The 24804-nt window shown below is 43.1% G+C and overlaps 1 protein-coding gene across 6 annotated transcripts in view; it reads left to right on the plus strand.

Annotated features, from left to right (window-relative positions):
• The first annotated feature begins 4607 nt into the window (after positions 1 to 4607).
• The window catches only part of LOC147021741 (ras-related protein Rab-5C-like), a 34694-nt gene continuing 14497 nt past the window's right edge, over positions 4608 to 24804 (plus strand). The window contains exons 1-2 of one of the 6 annotated variants that reach the window (XM_085892017.1): positions 4608 to 4667; positions 15657 to 15843. In XM_085892017.1, the coding sequence (XP_085748143.1) occupies positions 15678 to 15843 (166 nt within the window). In that variant the 5' untranslated portion in view covers positions 4608 to 4667; positions 15657 to 15677. Of the gene's footprint in view, positions 4802 to 4876; positions 4990 to 15483; positions 15844 to 24804 lie in introns of those variants that run through there. The other 5 variants (XM_085892013.1, XM_085892015.1, XM_085892016.1 and 2 more) reach the window with 5 other exon arrangements.

The following is a 24804-nucleotide window of genomic DNA, read 5'->3' on the forward strand; positions in this document are numbered from 1 at the left end:
AATCAGTACCTCACTAAGTAGAATGAGGTGTGCCTGTGTTGGAATTCAACAGACACTTGAATGGAATGGCTGCCATACATGTGGAGATGATGATTAAAAATTTTCGGGGTGGTCTCTTATTTTTTTCCAGAGCTGTATATGTATACATCTATGTGTATATACAGTATCTCACAAAAGTGAGTACACCCTTTACAAAAATGTACATATTTTGTTGTTACTTTTTACTCAGATGTATTATAAACACAAGACTCAAAGAAATGATAGAGTAGACATTCTGTCATACATGTACAGGCCCAAAACATTTATTCTGTGGAAACAATGTGGCATACTGGGCATATCTATGAAAAGAGGAGGGGGGGGCAAGAAAAGTGAGTACACCCTCTGTACTTTCTCACATTGAAGCATTATTGTTGTCAGTATTTTGTATGTCCACCATTATTTTTGAACACAGCAGCTATTCTACTCGGTATGGAGTTGACCAGTGTTCCACATGTCTTTGCTGGGATCCTGTTCCACTCCTCTGCAATGACTTCTCGAAGTTGCGTGATGTTGGACACCTTTCGTCCCTCAACCTTACATTTCAGGATGCCCCACAGGTGTTCCATTGGGTTTAGATCAGGTGACATGCTTGGCCACTCCAACACATTGACCTTCGACTTCCTCAGAAAGGCAGTTGTCTGCTTGGAACGATGCTTCCGATCGTTTTCGTGCTGAAATACAGCTCCTCGACCAAGTTTTCACAGGGAGGGTAACATCGTCTCCTTCAGGATGTCACAGTACATCGTAAAATCCATGTTTCCCTCGATGAACTTGAGCTCTCCAATACCGGCAGCACTCATGCATCCCCAAACCATGACACTACCACCACCATGCTTGACAGTAGGGATAACGCACTAGTCTTGGTACTGTTCCCCAGGTCGCCGCCAGACACGCTGCACTCCATCAGATCCAAACAAATTGATCTTCGTTTCATCAGACCAGAAGACATGTTGCCAGTAGTCCAGAGGCTTGGATTGATGTACTTCAGCAAACTGTTTGTGAGCTTTCTTTGGCGTTGTACGCTTCTTGGAGAACCTCTTGATGACCTTGGTCACGGTGTTGGGGCTTACTTTCAAAGAAGCGCTGATCTTGTATCCTTGGCCATCTTTATGTGGGGCAACGATTCCATCTTTAACATCTTTCGTGAGCTCTTTACCATGAGGAGCCAGGCTGCTTTCTCAATGGCGATCGGTACAGCATTTCCTACGCAATTATTTCTTCAGCAAGCAGATAGACAATTACTGCATTGAGTGCACTTCTTCACTTTTAACATACCAGGGAGGTTGCAGCTCCATGGACATTGTGTGTATTGTTTGGTGCATATTTGTACCTTTAACACTCTTTGCCTTAAATATGCAGAAAATGATGAAAATGGAAGCTGTTTTACCATGCTTGACTTACATCTTGTGCAGACAATAGCAGGGGTGGACTGACTTTTGTTGCCTCCTCTTTCAGAAATATTTGTAATATGCCACATTGTTTTTATGGAATGGCAGTTTTGTTCCTCCATACATATTGCAGAATGTCTACTCTGTCATCAGCTCTAAGGTTTTTCTTCCAGCAGAGCTGCTTAAAAAGTTACACTGAATTATTTACATATTTGTGAGGGGTGTACTCACTTTTGTGAGATACTGTATATGTATATATATATATTGTTGCGGATTCGCGCCCGCCGGCGTGCGAACGGCCACGTAACTCGAATCGCGGCACGTCGCCCACCGGACGGACAATCCCGTCGTGACCCTGTCGGACTAACGCCGGGAACTAGTCACGGGTAGGCCTTTCGGCCTCACCACGATCGTGCCAATCGGCCCCCCACGTGGGATAGGGTTGCTCGCCAAATTCGACCTACCTAAGTACCCACACGGAGGGTAGACCGGGCGATCGCACCTCGCCGCAGGTCGACTTCGGACACGGGCCACTTTAAGCGACCCGTTCTGTACTATCGGGATAACCGAGCGGTGTTATCGTCAACCTGGACGGTTCGATTAATTATCGGGCATTTTAGCCCACGACCAACCCTGTACGTGAAGTAAGATGGAGATTCAATTAGAGAAAAGACGAAGCGAAACGGGAGAAACACTTCAACATAGAGCACATTTATTTCGCGATGGCACACGGATAGCACACATATACAATTATACACCAAAAGCAAATGTAATAGAAGAAGAAACACACAATAATGCACAAAAAGCAAATGTAAAAGCAAAACACAATGCAGATCTACCACCGACTACCGAGCACACGGCAACACTTATACAGTTTTACTTCACAGACGGCGCCGACAACACATATACTCAAAGCAAAAGAAAAAGGGACCACCCTCCACTATGAGGGGGGCAGACGGGCCTGGGGCCGAGACCGCGTCGAGCCTACCCGTCTGGTGATGAGCCGCAAAATGGCGGTGGCGCCCCGACTCCGCAGGCCTCGCGGACAGTGTCTGGAATGGGGTGGGAAACGGGGCCCCCTTCTCGCACTATCTCAGCGCGGGGGGGGGAAACAGGAGGGGGTTGTTGATGCTCAGGGGGGATGAGGATATCTCGCTGGTTCGGGTCCCGCGACGAGCGTCTCCACCGCGACCTCGGTCGCGTTATCGGCCTCCCCTCTCCGCAGCTCCCAGACTCTGACACGAGCGCCCCCTCGACTGCCGCCGCCGCCACCTCTCCAACTCTCCCACTCTCCACAGCTCCGTCCAACTGCTTTCTCCGACTCTTCTCTTGACTGGCTCTTCCCAACTCAACTTAACTGACGCGAGCGAACGCGGCCCTTTATAGCCCCCGGGGCCTCACTCCTTCACCTTCGACCCTTTACCTCTGGCTGGCTCCCCATTGGACAGAGGAAAAGTGGGCGTGAATGCTTTTTGATCCATGAATCTGCATATAGCGATATTACTCCGACGCACCTGGAGGCGGGGCCAAATCGCCCCATGCTCGCTGATAGGACGGAACAGAAGTGGGCGTGAGTCGTTTTTGATCCGATTTCTTCAGAAAGGCTGGTGTTTCTGCACCCGCTGCTCGGTGCGCGCCCTGCACGAGTCCAGTATCGGTGCCCACAAGCGGCGCGGGAATGACGGTGATGCGATGGTTGCGAGAGCGAGATGTGACGGCAAGGGTCGTGGCTGTTGGCGTTGTTGTTGTCGTGAAGCGGCGTTGCGGCTGGTGGTTGTTGTGTGATGGCTGTTGAGACGTGGTTGGTGGTGGTAGTAATGGCGGCTGGTCCAAAATAAAGATAGTAAAAGAAAAACGGCTATCTAGAGGGGTCGCAGCCCGAATGAATGACATTTATTCCCTCGAAACAACGGGTTTGGGCCTAACTACACATATACTTACAGAGATATCTCACCTAAGGGACCTGAATGGTGGTTTGCGAATTTCGTCAACTACAACAATATATATATATATATATATATATATATATATATATATATATATATATATATATATATATATATACATATATACATATACATATACACACACACACACACACACACACACACACACACACACACACACACACACACACACACAGCCTTTTATTAGTATAGATAGCTTTATCCTCTACTCAGTTCTTTGAGGCCACACATCCTGCAGCCGAGATCACCACCGCCCAGCTGTTCCTTCAACATTAACAGCGCTGAGTAATGATGCACACAAATATATGACTATTTGAATCATGATACAAAGATGAAATAAATATATTCTTACAAATGAAATAATGCAGCTCAAAAGAAGGTTATAGATGTACATTGAAGCAGCTGCGTGTTCCATCACCGAGCAGCTTGGAGAGCGCTCGCCAAGTAGCTTAAGCACTCAAGCAAGCACTGCATTCACAATCATTGATTAGGAACGGATGGCTTGGGAAGCGCTCGCAAACTTCTTGGGAATTGAACATTCCCAGGTTTATACCTCCAATTCGCATCACATGTCAACCACGTATTGGCACATCCTGTGAATTGCGCGTTCACCCTTTAAACGAGTCAAGTTGAAGGTAATTCCGTAAAAGTGTTGAACGTATTTCAACATAAAAGTTCAACATGAGCGTAAGTGACGTCGTTAAGTTTATTACATTGATTAACATATCTAATCTGCTTTGGATCAAAAATGGCTCAACGTGGGCCCATTGACCGAACTCGACCGAACACTCACTTTGCGTAATCTCCGCTGCGCTGGATCAAACATGGCGACGCATGTGACGTGCCAATTAACGCGATTCAAAGACCGATTAAACTGTCGAGATTTAATCAGTGCCATTGAATTGCGGACACCGCTGCGTGACATAGGCTGTTTAAATTATTTTATTTTGTTCCTCATAATCTTAATTTTTAGACTTTCCAGAAGTGGGAGTAATCGAATGCATTCCGTCGTCATTGCCTACGACTGGGTGGTCAGATCAGCGTGAGGTAATTAAAAAAAAAATTTGTACATATAGTTCTAATTAATCGACAATTGTATAATAATTTACACTATTCTTCACTTAAGCATATACAGTCGAAATATTGTGAGGAAGCTTGAAAAAAAAAAACCCTTTATTAATATTCTCACTTTTGTGAAGAACATTCGGTTCCTCCCAGGCGACTCTGACGTCATTGGTATGAGGGGCCCAGAGTCTCGCGATAGGCAACAAGGGTTGGTTTCCGTCGATCTCTGAGCGTGTTCTTTTATATACTCTTGTCTCTTTCGTTTTGCCGTTGTCGAGCTGTAATTGAGGACCTCGGTTCGTCCGTGATTAACCGTGAATCGCGTGTTGTTCAGCACTTCAGGTATTATTAGTTGGATTGCTGTTTCCTTTTCCGACATAAACGCCTGTCACCACGACAGTGAGGTTGTTTTCCTCATGTGTGATGGCGCTTGCTGTGAGGTTAAAGGGTGTTTTATCCGATCTGTAATGAACGATCTCTCGACAGCAAGGCCTAGTTGGGGGGGGGGGGTGTACATACGCTCGTATCAGGTACTGACTCGTGTCAATAAGACCTATTGTACTTGTTTTCTATGAGGAACGTAGGGGTGGACTCCCTGCCGGTGGTGGTGGTGGTGGTGGTGGTGGTGGTGGTATTGATCCACAGGGAGTGAGGGCTCGGCTGATTTGTCATTTTTTGAAACTTCTTTAATTGAGTGGTCCATTTGAGTGCTGTTATGTGGGTTTAAAGATGACTAGTAGCAACTACTCGAGTTCATTTTGCAGGATGAAATAGCTCTGCTTGTAACAAACTCGGATAACGTCTCGAAGCTTGTCCTGAAGGTAGAGTAATCTGACAACAACCCTTGATTTCTCGTGTGTGTGTGTGTGTGTGTGTGTGTGTGTGTGTGTGTGTGTGTGTGTGTGTGTGTGTGTGTGTGTGTGTGTGTGTGTGTGTGTGTGTGTGTGTGTGTGTGTGTGTGTGTGTGTGTGTGTGTGTGTGTGTGTGTGAGTGTGTGTGTGAGTGTGTGTGTGTGTGTGTGTGTGTGTGTGTGTGTGTGTGTGTGTGTGTGTGTGTGGCCTCGGGCCGGTGGACGGGGCAATCGATGGATTTTATCAACGAAGAAGTCGATAAGAGTGTTTGCTGCCATGAGTAATGGGTTGTTGTCTTGACTTGATGAAGGACGAACTCTCAAAACCAAATAATGAGATCCCAGGCCTCTTGGCACGCAAGTCCAGCCATTTGATGTTGGCCCACACTAGAATATATATATATATATATATATATATATATATATATATATATATATATATATATATATATATATATATATATATATGTATATGTAATGGAAAAAATCGTTACCTCCTCCTGCACAGTGGTAATGTGAAGAGGTTTCCTTGTTTCAGGACGAGGTGAAGGTTTTTCCTCCTCTTCTTCTCTGACGGGCTGAATGCCTGGTGTTGGCTTAATGGTTCGGGTGGTGGGCTTTGGATCCGAGGGTCCTGAGTTCAAATCCCGTTCAGCTGTTGAATTAATACCAGGTGGGGTTGACTCTGCCTGTCATCCTTCCGAGGTTGGCAAAATGAGTGCCAGCATGCTGGTATACTGTGTCGGAGTGGCGACCCGTCCAGGATTGTGCCCAGTAGCCAAGGAGACTGCTTAAGCAGCACAAACGCTCTGAATGGTCCCAATGGACCATAGTATGGTCCCAATCTCCTACTTCTCTGTAGTCCTTCATATTTCGTGACTCTCGGGTGAAGTGCAAGGAAAAAAATACTAATAAGTATCATTTCGACTCCTTTGATTTATTTATATATATATATATATATATATATATATATATATATATATATATATATATATATATATATATATTATTTCTACATCTTCACTGTTTGTCCTTGTGTGACGTGATGTTGCTTGTACTAATGGATGATGGATATGCGTGCTTCGACTGTGCGGAGCGTATTCTGAAATTGTGACGTTTCTCCCCAAATTGTGCACATCCACTTTTGCTGTTCTTAAACTAGTCATCCTGTTGTGAATTCCCTATGAATACTTATTCTGCAATGACTGCCTAGCTTCTCCTTTTCTATTCTTCCTTCCAGTATTCCTTATTTTTTTATTAATTTTTGCTTCTTTGCTAAACCATGATGGTTTCCCCAAGAAAGCTTTATAGTTTATATTTGTTTGTTTGTTTGTTTGTTTGTTTACCTTTTTCATCTCCATCGTCCTTGTGAAACTCCAGCTGTTCTTATTCTTGGATTGTAAAGGTTTTAAGTTTGCACAGAAATGTTTGATGGCTTCCTTCAAAGTCTCCATGATGAACATCTCAACTTTTCCAACTTGGTAATTTATACATTTTCAAGATTTTGTTCTTGGTTTCCAGCCTAGTCTGGTACAGGATATCTAATGTGCCAGACTTCTGCCAATTGGTGGATTTCCTCTTTTTTTTTTTTTTTCTGCTTTCAAATTGGTCACCCTTTTTTCTTGTCTGCTATTGGCCGGTATGTTTTATGACATCATTGCTATGAGGCCCAGAGTATTGCACTCAAGATGCCCCCATTTATATTTTCGAACCAGACGTGGCTGCCTCAACATAAATTATTTGCTTAAGTTTCATTTGTAGTTAAATGGTGAATTTTCCTTCTTCACGTTAGGATGTGGAGTAAACGATTCAAAGTAATTTGCATTCCTAATTCGACTTTTAATGAAAATTTAAGAGTTCATTGAGCTAAAAACAAAACCAATATTTATTTTATTTTTTGCTGGTTTGATTTCTTTATTCCATGTTTAATTCCCACTCACCTCGGTACATTGTGCTGGTTTTTCTCCTCATGAATGTGCTTGATGTTCGTGTCTATTTATATTTCAGATTTCTAATATGTGTTATCTTTCAGATGTATGACCATAAAGAACTTCCTCCATGAGCTTTGGATGCTCGGGGTTGGAATACAATGTGTTTGAGTTTTTCTTTTCCATTTTGAGACTTCATCAGAAATACTAGGCCAACAACCTTTGTCTTCTTGTTTGCCGAAGTGTGATAACAGTTGTGTGTGAGAGTCCGGCGGCAGCTATCACAGTTTTTGCTGAGTAATTTGTGGAAAAAAGGGTGGTGTGGGAGAGACTTGGGATTAGGAATTGAAATGGAAGGTTTGTAAAGACAGAAGTTTATATGATGAGGTGGATTGACAGGAGATGAGGAGAGTTTACATGGGGAAGAGGTGGATTGACAGGTGATTAGGAGAGTTTATATGGGGAAGAGGTGGATTGACAGGAAATTTGGGGAGTTTACATGGGGAGGAGGTGGATTGATCGGTTTGGAGAGTTTCTCAGGGGAAGAGGTAGATTGAGAGTTCATGTGAAGAAGAGGTATATTCAGAGGCTATGTGATGATGGGGTTTTGGGGGAAGGCAGTCAAGTCAGCTATTTTGCAAATGTAATATGTGGATTATGCATGCATGTCTGTGTGGCTCGTTTCAGAGTAATTTTGCACATCTGTCTTCAAGGCAAAGTTTAAAAACTCGAGATAAGCCAAGGTTGATGATCGGCTATTTGGTACAATTTTGATTTGATGCAGTGTACATTTAAAATCTGAAAAAGGCCAATTCAATCCCCCTGCCCCCTCCCCCCTCCCTACCTCACCCTCTGGTACATTCCTGATCTGGTAAAATGTCTCTTACGTTTTCTTATCCTTCCTCATCTTTCTTCTTTTCTTAAACTTCCTTGTCCTTCTCTTCCCTTTGTCTTGTCTCATGTTTATTTACTTGTATATTCCACCCACTTATACATTCCTATATATATATATATATATATATATTTAATTCATAGAATATCTCCACCAATCATTTTGTCTGCAGTTCGGTGAAACACTTCAAAAAAAAACAAAAACATTTTTTTAAAGGTATTATATGTTGTTTAACTTGTCTTAAAATGAAGGAGTTGGTATTTATTTATTTATTCATTTTTTTTTTTTTTTGTTTGTTCAGTCTGTTTTGGTTTGCTGACAGGTTTCCTGGGCATTTTAAGTTCAGATCACATTGTGGGAGAGAATAGTTGGGTTGGAGGGGGGGGTGGGGGAGATTGGTAAAGCACTGAAGTAGGTTTGCTAATCTTTAAACTCCAAACGATGGCTTTTGTCAAGTGCTACGTTGTGATCGTCACAATGCTCGTCCCTAAAGTTCTTAAGCTCTTTATTGCTTTCTAATTGGAAGACTTGGCTTTGGCTGTTTTGCCCTTTTCTGGGAAAGTTGTCATTTCCAGCAGGTACGTTGGAAAGATGGAGGGATTGATGGATTTTATTTGGTACACTCTCGATCTTGTCAACTCGGGTTTTGTTGTTATCCTGCGTACACGAAGTTAAAGCTGGGTTAAGCAAATTGTTTCACTTTGTCTGTCTGTCCACAAAGGTCAGTTCATGATCGAGGAACAACTTGATTTGAATTGAATATTATATTTTGAACATGAATCGGAAAACGAACCTGAAGTTTAACGGTACTGTATTTTGGCTCTGAATTTGACCCGAGTTTGCATGCGCAGAGAGGAATGAGATAATATTTTTTAACTCTGTCCCACACATATATATATATATATATATATATATATATATATATATATATATATATATATATATATATATATATATATATATATATATATATATATATATATATATATATATATATATAGATATCCCACAACTGCCTGTCTGGCAGTTAAAATTGAAAATTGTTCCAAACAGGAAACATACTGGTTTTTTTTTTTTTTTTTTTAAGGACACACAGATGGGGAGTTTGCAGAGAAAAATGTGATGCATTATGAAACACACACACACACACACACACACACACACACACACACACACACACACACACACACACACACACACACACACACACACACACCATGTTTTTGGGTTGTTTTTTTCACACACAACTGTTCCTAACAATTCTAACACGCACGCTTTCCCGACCGCACGGATCATCTGCTGGGCACCATTCTTCTTCGAGGTTTCGATCCTTTCAGCCCAGAACCTCTCCAAATGGCAGGTTCACATCAGTGGATTTACCTACATCAGTAGATCCACAACCTCAGTTGTGTCCAGGCATTCAGTCAATACATAAGTCAAATAAATATCAAAGAAAGAGTACAGTGGATTTTCCACCAAAATATAATGACATCAGTGGGAGAAGCCTCACCAAAAGAAATGTCAATGATCACATACATCTTGTGTTTTTTTTTTTTTTTCACACACAACTGTTCCTAATAATTCTATCACAAACACAATCAAGTACATCTACCTTGTAGCAACTGCTGGCTGTACATCCAGATCGGGACATGAACTGTACCGCTATCAACATAAGGGTGCTCTGCAAGTGGCTTAAGCACTCAAACAAGCACTCCAAATAAATGGTTCATAAGGAACAGCTGGGCAGGCTGTGGCTGCATACCAATTCGGATCCTGTTAACTTTAAAGCTGGTCTTCACCGTGCCCCTAGCAATTCAAGAAATTATATGAATTTGTTCAAACAATGATTTTTATCCACAAGAGAGTTGCTGTTTAATGAAGAACAACCCTGGAGACATCGCAAAGTTCAATCGCCCGTGAAATAAACATTGCAGATAATCCACCATGTTGCCTGCTCAAGTGTGCATATGCCACGTGGTGCATGGGTTCACGGTCCGCTCAAACGTTATAACTTTTTTTTTAAACGTCTTTTTCACCACATTTGCTCTGCCTTAAGGCCCGGTCACACCTTGACGTTTTAGCCAACGTATGCCGATTTTTGAATTTTTTTTTCTAAAACGCTGGCACACGAATACGTTATGGGTAAGTTTTGATAACATTGAGAGCACGCTGAAAAACACTGCCATAGGTCGTTTTACGTTGGCTTTAAACGTTGTACTTTTCGGTTGTCCTCAAATTTTTTCATGCTTGAAATTTCACGACGTATGCCGGCATATGACTCGCACGTTCCGCTACGCTGGCCACAAGTTGTATGCACGGTCTGCGATCGTTGACAGACGTCAACACATGCTACTTGTAAGTTAATCATAAGTTGAGACACGCCGAGGTAATGTTTAGCGTACCCGAAACTTATTTGTAACCTATGATTAACGTGTTGTTGGCACGTTACGCGATCGTTGCCACACATCGACAGACGTTACTTTTAAGTTACTCATAGGCTGAAAGACGTCGGTATAATGGATCGTCCTTGCGTCAGCGTCCACGGCCAGGACACTTACTTGCAGCATTCTTCAAACTTTTCTTCGGCATGACGAGGATGTTCACTCTTCGATGTCTAGCTTGGCTAAGATTCCAATTGTCCATCGGCAGCGTCTATTTAAAATAGTCGAGTTTGAGCGTTTTAACACGTTCAGAAGAAACGCGTCAAAAAACAAAGGCGAGTGACAGCAATTTAAATCGTTCATTGTAAACAATGAAAATAGCAGAGTGGTACCGTTTAAAAGTCGTTGAGTGTAAAAAAAATCCAATTGTTGAGCGCAAGCGTCTACTTTCAATAGTGGGGTTTGAGCGATTTTGCACGTTCAATAGAAACGATTAAAATTTCCGAGCACCAGCGTCAAAAAACAAAGGCGAGTGACAGCAATTTAAATCGTTCATTGTAAACAATGAAACTAGCTGAGTGGTACCGTTTAAAAGTCGTTGAGTGTAAAAAAATCCAATTGTTGAGCGCAAGCGTCTACTTTCAATAGTGGAGATGCAGCCATTTAAATCGTTGAGTGGCAGCCTATGAACCTACCCGTGGACACGCGGACGCAAGGACGATCCATCATAACCTACACCCTCCCCCTCACACTCACCTACTACTGCCAACATGAACAAACTGATACTGATACTGTTACTGCTGACATGGACATCGACTCAAAAAGGAACTCGAAAACACTGTTGGGTTCCCCTTTTATGAGCAGCATTTTTATATACCAATTCCCAAAACAGCTGGGAACACGTCTTTATATGGCAGTTTCACTTTGTCTGTCTGACGTAAGCTAGAAACACATTCATTTTTTTTTTTTGTCGACCGGAAGACGTCATTGGAATACGTCGACATACGTCGATGTGTGTTGGGACTACGTAAAGAATTGGTTCAAAGCACGTCAAACATAAGTTAGAAATAAGTTTCGCGTAAAAAAGACATTACCGCGACGTGTTTCGACTTATGACTAGCTTATAAGTTGCCTTTGTGGACGTGTGTAAGCGTCCGCATATCGTGTGTAAAACTTATCCCCATCGCATGCGGAACGTGTGTCATACGCCGAGTACGTCGTAAAATTTTGAACATGTTTAAAATTTCTTGACGTACTCTACTTACTACGACGTATGATAGCATACTTTAGCGTTCTACTCACGTATACCAAACTTACTCATACCGTATTTGACGTGCCCCCAACGTTTTAGACACATTTTTCTTAGGTCGGCATACGCTGGCAAGATCGCCAATGTGTGACCGCGATGTTGTCACTTCCATTTCTACGGCAGTTATGATTCGAATCGTTGTGCGTCAGCCTTTTAATAGGCTACGTCACGACATCGTCGGCGATGCGTGCAACGCGCTATGCCGAAGTTAGACTATCGTTGGGCATAGGTTCTGTAGGCCAACAACAGGTTCAGCATTCATTGGTATAAGTTATCTATAACACAACGAAACGTTCTGTGTCCATTACTAATATGTTATGCATACGACCAACTCGTTATGAATGCGTCTGAATCTTAAAAAAAAAACATCAAAAGTTCGTCAGCCAGCGTTTTACATACATTTTAATACGTTGCCATCGCTGGCTAAAACGTCAAGGTGTGACCGGGCCTTTACAGAGCACTTTGTGAAACCTCTGAAAATATCAACAAAGATCTGGCAGACGCTATGGATAAACAGTCCCTCTGGGGGACAGGGCGCCAGGTCAAGCAGTGAATGCATGAAATCATATAGCTCCATGAAACTAGTTAATTTTGGCACATTCCTTAATCTTTTGTTCACACAATACAATTCTCCAAACAGAAGAAAAAATATGAGTTTAATGCTTTGAAAATTACATTTTTTTTTGGTTTATATATGGAGGAGGAGGGAACGTAGCCTTGCTTGCTTAAAGTAAATAGGTATATCAGCTTAGTTGTAAGACTGATTTTGAAAAAAAATATCAGATTTCACTTCAGGTTTCGACACATTTATTCCGGACGATATCCGATCCTCAAAACCGAAATATTTTGATGAAATACTTTAATTAGTCCGTGAGAGTAGATCATGGAAAATTGCATCATATAATGGATGAAATCACTCCAAGCTCCTAATTTGAAAACTGTAGCACTTACAAAAGCGATGTATACAGTGATTTGTAGCTATGATGAACAGGCCTTCGATAATATGAGTGAAGAAAGTGGAAAAAAAAAAAACCATCATTAAGAAATCGTTGCGGCCTCTTCTAAGTTAAGGCATGGTTAATCAGGCCAAAAACATGGTGGCTTTAGATGCCAACTGTGAGGTTACCCTGGATACGCCTTCATACCCCATGGAGAGTGAGGTGGTCGAGGATGTGCCTGATAAAGTATATAATTAAATAAGGCCATTAATTATTTTCAAAAGGGGTGTTTTAATTAAAACAAACACCCAATTTTTCACTGTTGCTCTTCCTTGGAGTTTTCTTTGTATGCATGCAAAGTTTCAGTCTGCGAGGTTTTATGGTTTTGGGGTTATGGAGGAGACACAGTAGCCTGGTGTTGGCTTCGTGCTTAGGGTGGCGGCTTGGGAACCTTGGGTCCTGAGTTCAATCCCCGTTGGCCGCTGGATGAATACACCAGGGAGTTGACTCAGCCTGTCATACTTCCGAGGTCGGTAAAATGAGTACCAGTGTGGACTGGTAGAGGGGCACTGCATCAGCAACAGTCGCGCTTGCAAGAAATGGTAGCTACCCTGACAGTTAAGCTGCCATACGCAATAAGGAGACTGAGACGCGCGCGCACGCGCTGAGACGCGCGCTGAGACGCGCGCGCGCGCGCGCGCTGAGACGCTGAGATCCTACGATGTCCTTAGCAAAGAGTCGCTGAGTTATTGTTTGCGCTCAAATTTCTTCCCTGTCTGACTGGTGGAAGGTAACAGCAAAGCCGCCCAGCAATAGTCTTTGCCCCCTGGCAGCACCAACGCTCTCGAAATAGTATGGTACATCATGATGATGTCCTTTATGCCTGAATTTGAAGGTTTTCCTCAATCAGTATAAATCTAAATTTTAATTTTTTTCAATTCAAACAGATTTCAAATGTTTTAAAGTTTCTTTTTATTTTATTTTATTTTATTTTTTCCATAAAGGGGGTGTTTCATGAAATGGGTGGTGATTGTGTTGATTTGTATTGTGCTGCTATTCCTTATCCTGATGGGTTTTAAAAAACATTTTTATTAGTTCTTTATTTATTTTGAAAAGCATCCCATTTAAGTTCATATCCATGGAAATTCAAAATTACAACTTTTTTGAAGTAATCCGAAAATATGTAGAACGGGCATTTTTGATGATTTAACGTGTGCAAAAATGGCTTGAATTTGGAGCGCTCTGAAAGCAAAAGTGACCTATCGGTATCACAATGGAAGAAGATGAAAGTATGAAACAATATTGTTGACTTTTTTTTTGGATTCATTTGCTCAAACTCTGTTCTACCAATATGACTCTGCAGCATTGCTTTATTGGAGGGAAACCTCTTGATAATTATGGTCGAGAGGATAGTTCAGAAGCAACCTGCTCACCTTTTGAGCTCTTGTCTGGCGTTCAATTCCTCACCCATGTGCTTTGAGGGCAAGGTGTTCTATCAACGAGTTTTGGAAGTATTTGGCCGACCATCATATCTGCTGGCATTCACGTATTAATGTTTGAGATCCTGTGGTAATTTATGAAGAGGATTCCATAATGTCTCATTACCTTGGTTGGATTCCAAAATCCCACCCTGAACCTTTCACTTTGAAGGTGTCGGCAAAGCAATTGGCGTATTCCTTGTCCATGAAACTGCTTCAATCAGTCGTACCGAATCTCATCAAATGATCGCAATTTTTCTCCTTAGAAAATTAAACGAATCTACAATGCGAATGGAATGGGATTTGTTTCATCGTGATGTAAATGAGTGGACTGGTGACGAGGATGCAAGTCACTCGATGTTTGTTTTCCATACACTTTGAAGCTTCGAGCATTTGAGCCGAGAGTTCATTTGCTGCTGGCCAACTAAGCTTTGGGAATCATGTGAGCTCTTTCCTGATGCGGATGACATGTGACTTCAATTTTCATTTCCCTTCGACACAATGGATGCTGGTCCGTACTCTGTTTACACTTGACTGCTTGCTTGTTAAGTATCCGGTACTTAAATTTGACCAAAATTCCACCCCCCCACCCCCCCCCCCCCAAGACTGGCACATTTGTTTATTTTCTCCCATAATATTAAACGTGACATTTTAAACAGAATTGAGGCTGCATAAGTTAAGAAAAATTTAAATTGGACAACATAGTGTTGGATTGCCTGAGGTTTGGAAGGGACCTGATGGGTGGAATGTTTTCAAGCAGGAGGACAGCAGGTACTTCAATTTAAGGGTTTGAGCCTGAAATTCAGATACTTGGTGTAATTTTATGCTGGATAGTTTTTGATTTGTTTTTTTTTTTTGTTTTGTTTTTTTTCCTGTTGGATAAAACTTTCTTTGCTCTCCAATAGCCATGTTGAATCCCCCTCTTAAAACGTGGCTCGTACATTGACAACAAGCTTGTATCTCATTAGTTTTAAGCGAAGAACTTGTAATACAGTGCAAACTATCTCAGTTCCGTATACAACCACATCCATGGTCTGAGGTTATTGGCAGGAGCTGTTGGTTTCAGACACTTATATGAACTAATAGTTTCACAACTATATTGGTTCAAAAGTGGTTGTTCTTCGGCTGCAAGTTGATTCTGGGAAAAATTAGAAAATGCATCTTGGGAATGCTATAAGCAAGTGTTTGTGTTTTTTTTTTTTTTTGGTTGTTTTTTTTTTTCTTCTCTCTCTCTGTCTCTCTCCACAGTTCTACTGGCACACAACAGCATTCTGTGTACCATTCTTCCTGCCTCCATTAAGATCCATTCCACTTCAAACGTTTGACTGGACTGCCAACTCCACGTCTGAGAAACCCATTGCCACATCCGGTGGATTCCCAGGCCGCTTTTTTTATTTATTTCCCCCCCCCCCCCCCCCCAGCCAGCCTCCTGAGGCTGCCACATGGCAAACCGCGGTGTGCCAGGTCGGTCCAATGGACAGTCGGTCGGCAGCAAGATGTGTCAGTTCAAGCTGGTTCTCTTGGGAGAATCGGCAGTGGGCAAGTCCAGCCTTGTACTGCGTTTCGTCAAGGGTCAATTTCACGAGTTCCAAGAAAGCACCATTGGTGGTGAGTAGTTGTTAATCCTTTGTTGTTATTGTGATAACAATAATACCTTTGATAAAGAAATACAAACTTTTCTTGTCCCTGTCCAATTTGAAAATCCTGATTTTCCCAGTGTTGTGTGTGCAAGTGATGAATATCTCTCTCCCTTTCTACCTCCTCCTACCTCTTCTCCCCCCATAATTTCTATATATATATATATATATATTTGGATGTGTTGGTTGACAATTTTGAGTTCGTGCATATTTGTTTTGATGTAGTTGTAGACATAGTAGTTAATTTATTTTATTTATTTGGAGAGTAAATGTAGGATTGTGACTCACTTGCTGATTTTTATTTATTTATTTATTTTAATATATCTCTGTCAAAACAGAGAAGCTAAAAACTATCTTTATGGTGTTTCCTCACATCCGTAACAGACGTAGGGGGTTTTTGTTCGCAGTGCAAATGGAAATGAAATTTGTTGTGCAGTGTGGTTTCAAACCTCAAAGACGAATGTTTGGAACTCAGAAGGGGTTCTTTTCCCTGAAGTTAAATACGTTGTTCAAAGATAAGGGATTGAGTGTTTGACGGTGTACAAGAGAAGAGAAGTCGTGTAGGAGGAGAGGTATTCATGATGGAAAGATGTCATTTTGAGGTGTGTTGGTACTGTACACCTGTAATGAGTTCTACACACTCAGATAATGTGAGTCAAAACCCAGCTGCATCAGTTACAGGAAGCATTGATTCCTATTACTTTACTGCAAGATTAGATTTGGCCTGATTTTTTTTCGTGCATTAGTTATCCTTTTTATTTTTATTCTTGCTTTGAAAATGATGTAGAAATTTGAGTGTGTATTGTTTCAGCATTAATAACGTATGTACATTATTGATTATAATTGGCTTGTACTGTAGTTCATGGTGTACATGAGAAAGGTTTACTCATCAACATTAATAAAGTGGGCCTTGTTCAATATATGGTAAAGGAGTTTGATGAAATTGGATTCAATGTAGGCAGTGTTGCAGACTGTTACAGGTGATGTCTCAAAAGGTGTTGTGGTATCACTGGAAATTTTGTAACAAAGTTGGGATTTTCATCTGTAAAAGATGAGGATGAATCATTTCAAGAGGGAGATGAAAAACAAAAATAAATTCTCATGAGCACAGAAATCAATTTGGAAAACGTCAAAAGTTACCTTGGAGACATGATGGAGCCCTCCAGAGTAGCAGAATTGGCCGTTAAATCAAGAATAGTCGGCCTGGAATAAGTGGAGACAACAAGGTGGTATCAGGAAACACAGAAACATTCCATTATCTGTACAAGTTAAGCATTTATAAAACCTGCATCAGACCAGCATCGATGTGTGGAAGTGAAACGTGGGCACTGTTAATCGAAGACGTAAAAATAATGGAAAGAAGAAATGAGAATGATATGAAGGATGAATGGATCGTCTCTGAAAGAGAATTTTGAGCTTAAAAATCGATACGAATGAAGAAGAACTTGGGAAGAGAAGACTTGGTTTTACGGTCATGCACGAGGTTCAGAAGATGAAACTAAATAAAGCTCTTGGAAGAAGGAAGAAAGCCGAGAGGGAGTCCTAAAAGGGCATGGATAGAAAATGTTGGACATTGTTTGGGTTTGCTTGAAGCTGACGTGGTGGATAGATCTGTAGAGGAATGCACATCATTAAACCAACCCCCTGGAAAAATGGGGAAATGGTGGTAAAATGTATTGTTTTTGTTGTTCATGGTGTTAATAAAAGGTAATGTAAACAAAGGTATAATTTTGTTCTTGAATCTAAAAGTCCTGATATTTTTGTGCAAAGAGAGTGTAGGTGCTCATTGATGCACATCATTTGGCTTATTTGTTGCATCGTTAAGGTCGAACTCACCATGGTTTTTCAAACGCGTTTCTTTTTAACTGTAAATGTTGGACTCTGCTCAATCACACATACTGCTAACGCAGGACTGTGTGATCAGGTGACGTGCAATGATTATTTTATGTGATAATGCATATAACTAATATAAATAAACATTCAAAACATTATATATTAGTCGATCCTCAAATATCGTGGGTTTTACCATTCGCAGGCAACCTATTATATTCCCATTTCGTTGTCATGATATTTAATTTTGGCCAATCGTGGTTTTTGAGCTAAGATGAGGTATTTGTTTGCGTCCGCCTATATTATCTCCCTTTACCTCTTGTTTCTCGCGCACCGTTAATTGTAGTGATTAGACCAGCTTATGGGAATGAAGCTAAATTTAATAATTAATTGTCATCGAACAGGAAATGACCTACGGAGATCCTGTAATACAAGATCGACAACATCTAGCAGGGACATTAAAGTTTTTCATGGTACCCAAACGTAAAAGGATGGACAAAATTAATCGTGCCAAAAGGCAGAGAGGTTATTACATTGTGCGAAGAAATCAAGTTGGTCGATAAGTCGGCAAGAAGTGAAAGTGTGGCATCTGGAGGTCGCCATTAACGGATCAATGAATCAACTGTGTGTAAACGCGAGTCAAATATCCATGAGAGGATTTCCGCGAGCTAAGCACAAAAGGCTCATTCCAGTCCTGTGATTGTCATTTTGAAAGGATCGAAAAAGTGCGTAATGTTAGGCTTGGGGACCAAGCAGGAAAATGTTGTGGTCAAGTTTCATCAAAATCGTGTGTGTGTGTGTTTTTGAAGAGCAAATACCTATTTTATGGGGGAGGGGGGTAACCCCCCCCCGCCCCCGTATACCTCCTTGATGAGAGCAGATTTTGATGCGGTCAATACAGCTTCTTTAGGCATCAGATATATGAAGCTTGTGGCCAAGTTTCATCAAATCGTATGGTTCAAAGTTTACCTTGTCTGCGCTATCACTGATGATTCACCAATAAGTGATGAAACCGGTTCAGTAGCTGAGGGGGTGTGTAGCATTGGGATTCTCTTGTGTGTGTGCCATGTGTGAATGTTTTTATAGTTGTTGAGGAACTCTGGGAAGGGTTCAAAACAGTGTAGCGCTTACCTTGTGTAAGTCTTCTTGGGTTGCTTCATGCAGCATCTTCGGCTAGAGGTGTGTGTGTGTGTGTGTGTGTGTGTGTGTGTGTGTGTGTGTGTGTGTGTGTGTGTGTGTGTGTGTGTGTGTGTGTGTGTGTGTGTGTGTGTGTGTGTGTGTGTGTGTGTGTGTGTGTGTGGTTGCGGTTCTGGGAAGCGCATCCCTCCAAAGCAATAGCAACAATCATACAGCGGTCCCGAGACAGTTATTCCATTAATATACGTTCAGATAGTCCCTTCCCTTTTGTCTAGCGGGACAACGGGACAGTGCGTTGTGTGGATCTCATGACTAGGTCTGTTTACACCACTCTAACTTCATTTCTACTCTTCTTTTCTGCTTATTCCTGAGGAAAATCCGAATTTGGGTTCTCACGGTGGCCAACATGTTCAGCACGTGCCAGGGGAGGGGAATAGGAAAGCCGCGACAACACTACACGAGCATCGACAGCGCAGGTGCGAGGATACAGCGATACCCTCGAAGGAACCTCTGCAGCAAGCTCAAGATGATCGTCTGACATGTCTAATGATCTGGGATGAGATTTCTGGTTGCACTGAAAAGGCATACAAACAAATATCTCTGAAAGAGGCTGCACGGATGTTGTTTTTCACAACACAGAAGCAAATGATCCAATATCGGCGAGAGCGTGGCTGGCAGCTTGGTGCCAATAACTACATCGTCAGAGTCTGTTAATAGAAAAACAACAACCACACCACGTTGTACAGGACACAAATGTGCAAGATACGGGTGGCGCGTTCTTTTCAACCCATTTGTGGGTTTAATTCTATCGGCATCCTCTTTTCCCTCCATTTGTCCATCTGATACTTATACCTATATTCTTATTCATTCCAAACCTCCATGTAATTATTATATCCGATCGTTCCCCTCAATTCCTGACACAGATCGGGGTTGGCCCCGCGCACACGATGGCAGAATTTGGCGAACGCGAGCATTGACCATGTGGACCATGGCAAATCCACACGTATTGTACGAAACGTGCTCGATTGTAGGCGGATCCGTGCTTAGCTCGTGACACCTTATCGCATAGAGCAGGGCACGAATGGCACACGTCTTGTTCTGGTCTGTGCATGGGTTTATCCTGACATCTTACTGTCTGTGCATGGGTTTACCCTAACACCCTACCGTCGGTCCTCGCTGGCGGCCACGGGTGTTCCCCATGGATGGCGGACGTCTCCTCGCCTCTCTGCCCCGTGAAGCCGCGATCGGGCAGAGGAGTGCTGTACAGTTCGGGCCGCGTGGCGCATCGCGGAGCAGGCATTGATCAGCGCTAATCGAGGGTGCCCGGGTGGATATGCAGGGCCGACAGGACCCTCAGCCGGTCGCCGGGGCACGGTCCGAGAGATCGGTGCAAGACAATTCATGTTGGGGAGTTCGGTGCGGGGCGATTCATATCATGGGGCTCGGAGCGAGACGATTCCGCAGCTTGGAGTTATCTTGCCGGAAGTGGAGTGGAGCCACTTCCGGCCTTCACGGCCGGGCCACACAGTGGTCCGGCCTCAATCAGAGCGGCCGCCGATTTGGGTGACAGCACCGCTTCGGGGTAATGCCCTCACCCTGCACCCCAGGGTCTATAAAAGGACAGGTGGTGAGGCCGTTCGTAGTTCCTGTTTTGGTGTCTTGCCCATCACTGCTGTCAGCTCGTCCCGTTCTCTGCCCGGCCTGGGATCGATCTCTCCGCCTTCTACTCATGCCTTTCTGTCATCATCGCCTGCGACTCCGCCTCCTCCTCCCGCCCTTCTCCGCCCACATGTCGCTGACTCCACCTATCCACCTGGTCCTGTCCACCACTCCGCCCAGTCGTTCTCAACTCCGCCTTCTCCACCCATTTGGCTCCCGACTCTGCCTTCTCCACCCACGTCCCTCCCTTCACGCCCGATGGTCTCGTCCCATTCTCTGGATCGACGCTAGCTGCACGAAGCAAGAAACGCACCAGCTGTCAGGGAGGTATCGCCCAGCAGAACATCTCCCCAAAACATATTGGTGGCACGATCGGGCAATCGTGCAAGGTATTGAGAGACTGTTAGCTTCATCTCATCTCCTCCTTTTTCTATTCATTAACTCTTCTTCGTGTGTGTGCGTGCATGTTGCTCTGGTGCCTGCCATTTAAGATTGTACAATAATTATATCAGGATAACTCTGCTCTGTGTGTGCTTTTATAAGTTGCTTGTATATTGCCGCACCTCTCACATTTATTCTTATCCCTGCATTACACACAACAAGTGAAATCCTTCAATACAGCGCGTGTGGTGAATTAAATGAGTACACTAATGTTAAAATGTGCAATTTATGCTTTTTCAGTTGAAAAACAATCAAAAAGCGTACGTAATATTTGAAATGTAAAAATCTTGTTATTATTGTGATAAGCACCTTTATATATAACAGAAGGAATGAAATTGTTCGATACAGCGTGGCAGGAGGCCGCAAAAGAATGATTGTCAGTAAATTTCAACTACCAATGCATGACGAAACACTTGTTTATGGCTAATATTAAAGAGAATGATGGCATAAGAAGAACTTAGCCTGGAATCCTCGTGCATAACACCGCCCACACAACACACGTGGTGTCCTTTGACCAATCAGGAGCAGTGCAGTTACAGTATCGTTTCCTTCAGCTCGATTGGTCTTGTCCTGCACGTGATGTTTTCGGGTTTTTTTTATTTTTTTCGTTCTTGTTGAATCTGAGGAGATTATTTTTTCGTTCTTGTTGAAAGTAAATTTCAACTTCTAATGCCTGACGAAACACTTGTTTATGGCTAATATTATAATAACAGAATGATGGCATAAGAAGAACTTAGCTTTCTGCGTTCGGTGCAAAATGCCATGGTGGACAGAAATGACGTCTTTCGTTCATTCGTACATGAGGGGAGCGTTTCTTCATTTTTTTTTTTTCCGTCAAGCAATTAATTAAATGGTTTTCACATATATAACACATTAGTTTCAAAAATTTCCATTGAAATACTCGAGTATTTCCGTCAATTGTCGAGGTTACGCACTGCATCTACCGGACGGCCGTCATTGGCTGTCTTGAGGCACGTGGGGGGGGGGATGTAGGACACCGGAACCACCGGAGACGTGGTAGACGACGCCGGGGACATTTCAAACTCAGTGCAATTGTATCCAGCGCACGCGCTGTAACAAGTGAAATCCTTCAATACAGCGCGTGTGGTGAATTAAATGAGTACACTAATGTTAAAATATGCAATTTATGCTTTTTCAGTTGAAAAACAATTAAAAAGCGTACTTAATATTTGAAATGTAAAAATCTTGTTATTATTGTGATAATCACCTTTATATATAACAGAAGGAATGAAATCCTTCGATACAGCGTGGCAGGAGGCCGCAAAAAATGATTGTCAGTAAATTTCAACTACTAATGCATGACGAAACACTTGTTTATGGCTAATATTAAAGAGAATGATGGCATAAGAAGAACTTGGCCTGGAATCCTTGTGCGTAACACTGCCTACATGACACATGTGGTGTCCTTTGACCAATCAGGAGCAGTGCAGTTACAGTATCGTTTCCTTCAGCTCGATTGGTCTTGTCCTGCACGTGATGTTTTCGGGGTTTTTTTTCGTTCTTGTTGAATCTGAGGAGATAATTTTTTCGTTCTTGTTGTAAGTAAATTTTAACTACTAATGCATGACGAAACGCTTGTGTATGGCTAATATTAAAGAGAATGATGGCATAAGAAGAACTGAGCTTTCTGCGTTCGGCGCGAAATGCCATGGTGGACGGAAATGACGTCTTTCGTTCATTCGTACATGAGGGGAGCGTTTCTTCGTTTTTTTTCCGTCAAGCAATAAATTAAATGTTTTTCACATATATAACATATTAGTTTCACAAATTTCCATTGCAATACTCGGATATTTCCGTCGAGGTTACGCACTGCATCTACCGGACAGCCGTCATTGGATGTCTTGAGGAACGTGGGGGGGGGGGGGGGACAGGGGACACCGGACCCACCGGAAACGTGGTAGACGACGCCGGGGACATTTCAAACTCGGTGCAATAATTGTATACAGTGCACGCGCTGTAATGAAAGCATTCACGGTGTCACGTATCTTTCCTCGCCTGCTTGTAAATAAATAATAATTATTCAAAATGTTACCAGTTCGTTTTTGTCTTTCATTAATCCAGCATGGTCCAAATCCTAGCTAATGCTAGGTTCCCACTATCACGATGCGCGGCACGATTGAAATCGTGCTCTTAATCGTGGTGATCTTATCAGATCTTGAGGTCAGTCATGGCAATCGTGTTAATTGTAGAAAATTTTTGAACAGTTCAAATTTTTTCTACGATCAATTGTCAATCGGGATCATCGTATCAGATCGTATTGCATCGTAACAAAGCGCGACAGATCGCATCTAATCGTGCTTCCTAATCGTAGTGATCGGGATCGATCTTAGACAAGACAAACACCACGCTCTGTGAGACCACGATTTCAATCGTGCCGCGCATCGTGATAGTGGGAACAGCTTTCAGAGAAATTCCATGATCAGCTACGAATGGCCAATCATGGCGTTCGTAACGGATCGCACAACAGTGGGAACCTAGCATTAGCAGGGACTTTATTCCCAACGATCCGTTCCTTTTAGCTGGTACGTCCTTTGCAGTGTCGCTCGGCTGCATCCAATCCGGTAAAGTGATCTGATTAGGACAAGACGTACCGAGGGCATGTTCCCCGATTAAATAATCGTGTGATTCATTAGGTAACCCGGTTAACCCAAAGACGGGAGGACCCTAAGTCACGCGGTTGAGTTATTGGCGTTCATGGTCGGTTAGCGACCCGCCGCGTCACGGGGTTATCTGTGTGCGACGGCCTGAAATTCCGGGGAGTCTGGTGGGAACCCGAGATAGCTGCCCACCCCCCCCCCCCCAGTGGTCTTCTCATCTGACACCCCAGCCTGCAACTACATATATATATATATATATATGTATGTATGTATGTATGTATGTATGTATGTATATATATATATTGTTGCGAATTCGCGCCCGCCGGCATGCGAGCGGCCACGTAACTCGAATCGCGGCACGTCGCCCACCGGACGGACAATCTCGTCGTGACCCTCTCGGACTAACGCCGGGAACTAGTCACGGGTGGGCCTTTCGGCCTCACCACGATCGTGCCAATCGGCCCCCCGCGTGGGATAGGGTTGCTCGCCAAATTCGACCGACCTAAGTACCCACACGGAGGGTAGACCGGGCGATCGCACCTCGCCGCAGGTCGACTTCGGACACGGGCCACTTTTAAGCGACCCGTTCCGTACTATCGGGATAACCGAGCGGTGTTATCGTCAACCTCGACGGTTCGATTAATTATTGGGCGTATTTAGCCCACGACCAACCCTTTACGTGAAGTAAGATGGAGATTCAATAAAGGAAAAGACGAAGCGAAACGGGAAAAACAGTTCAACATAAAGCACATTTATTCCGCGGCAAACGGAAAGCACACATATACAATTATACACCAAAAGCAAATGTAAAAGTAACACGGCAATTCTGCACAAAAAGCAAATGTAAAAGTGACACGACAATTCTGCACAAAAAGCAAATGTAAAAGAAACACAATGCAGATCTACTACCGACTACCGAGCACACGGCAACACTTGTACAGTTTTACTTCACAGACGGCGCCGACAACACATATACTCAAAGCAAAAGAAAAAGGGACCACCCTCAACGATGAGGGGGGCAGACGGGCCTGGGGCCGAGACCGCGTCGAGCCTACCCGTCTGGTGATGAGCCGCAAGATGGCGGCGGCGCCCCGACTCCGCGGGCCTCGCTGGCACTGCCTGGAAATGGGGTGGGAACGGGGCCCCCTTCTCACACTATCTCAGCGTGGGGGGAAACAGGAGGGGGTTGTTGATGCTCGGGGGAATGAGGATATCTCGCTGGCTCGGGTCCCGCGACGAGCGTCTCC

Source organism: Eptatretus burgeri, chromosome 8 (assembly GCF_056783735.1).
Source record: "Eptatretus burgeri isolate ZD-2024b chromosome 8, Ebu_testis_v1, whole genome shotgun sequence".
Taxonomy (NCBI): domain Eukaryota; kingdom Metazoa; phylum Chordata; class Myxini; order Myxiniformes; family Myxinidae; genus Eptatretus; species Eptatretus burgeri.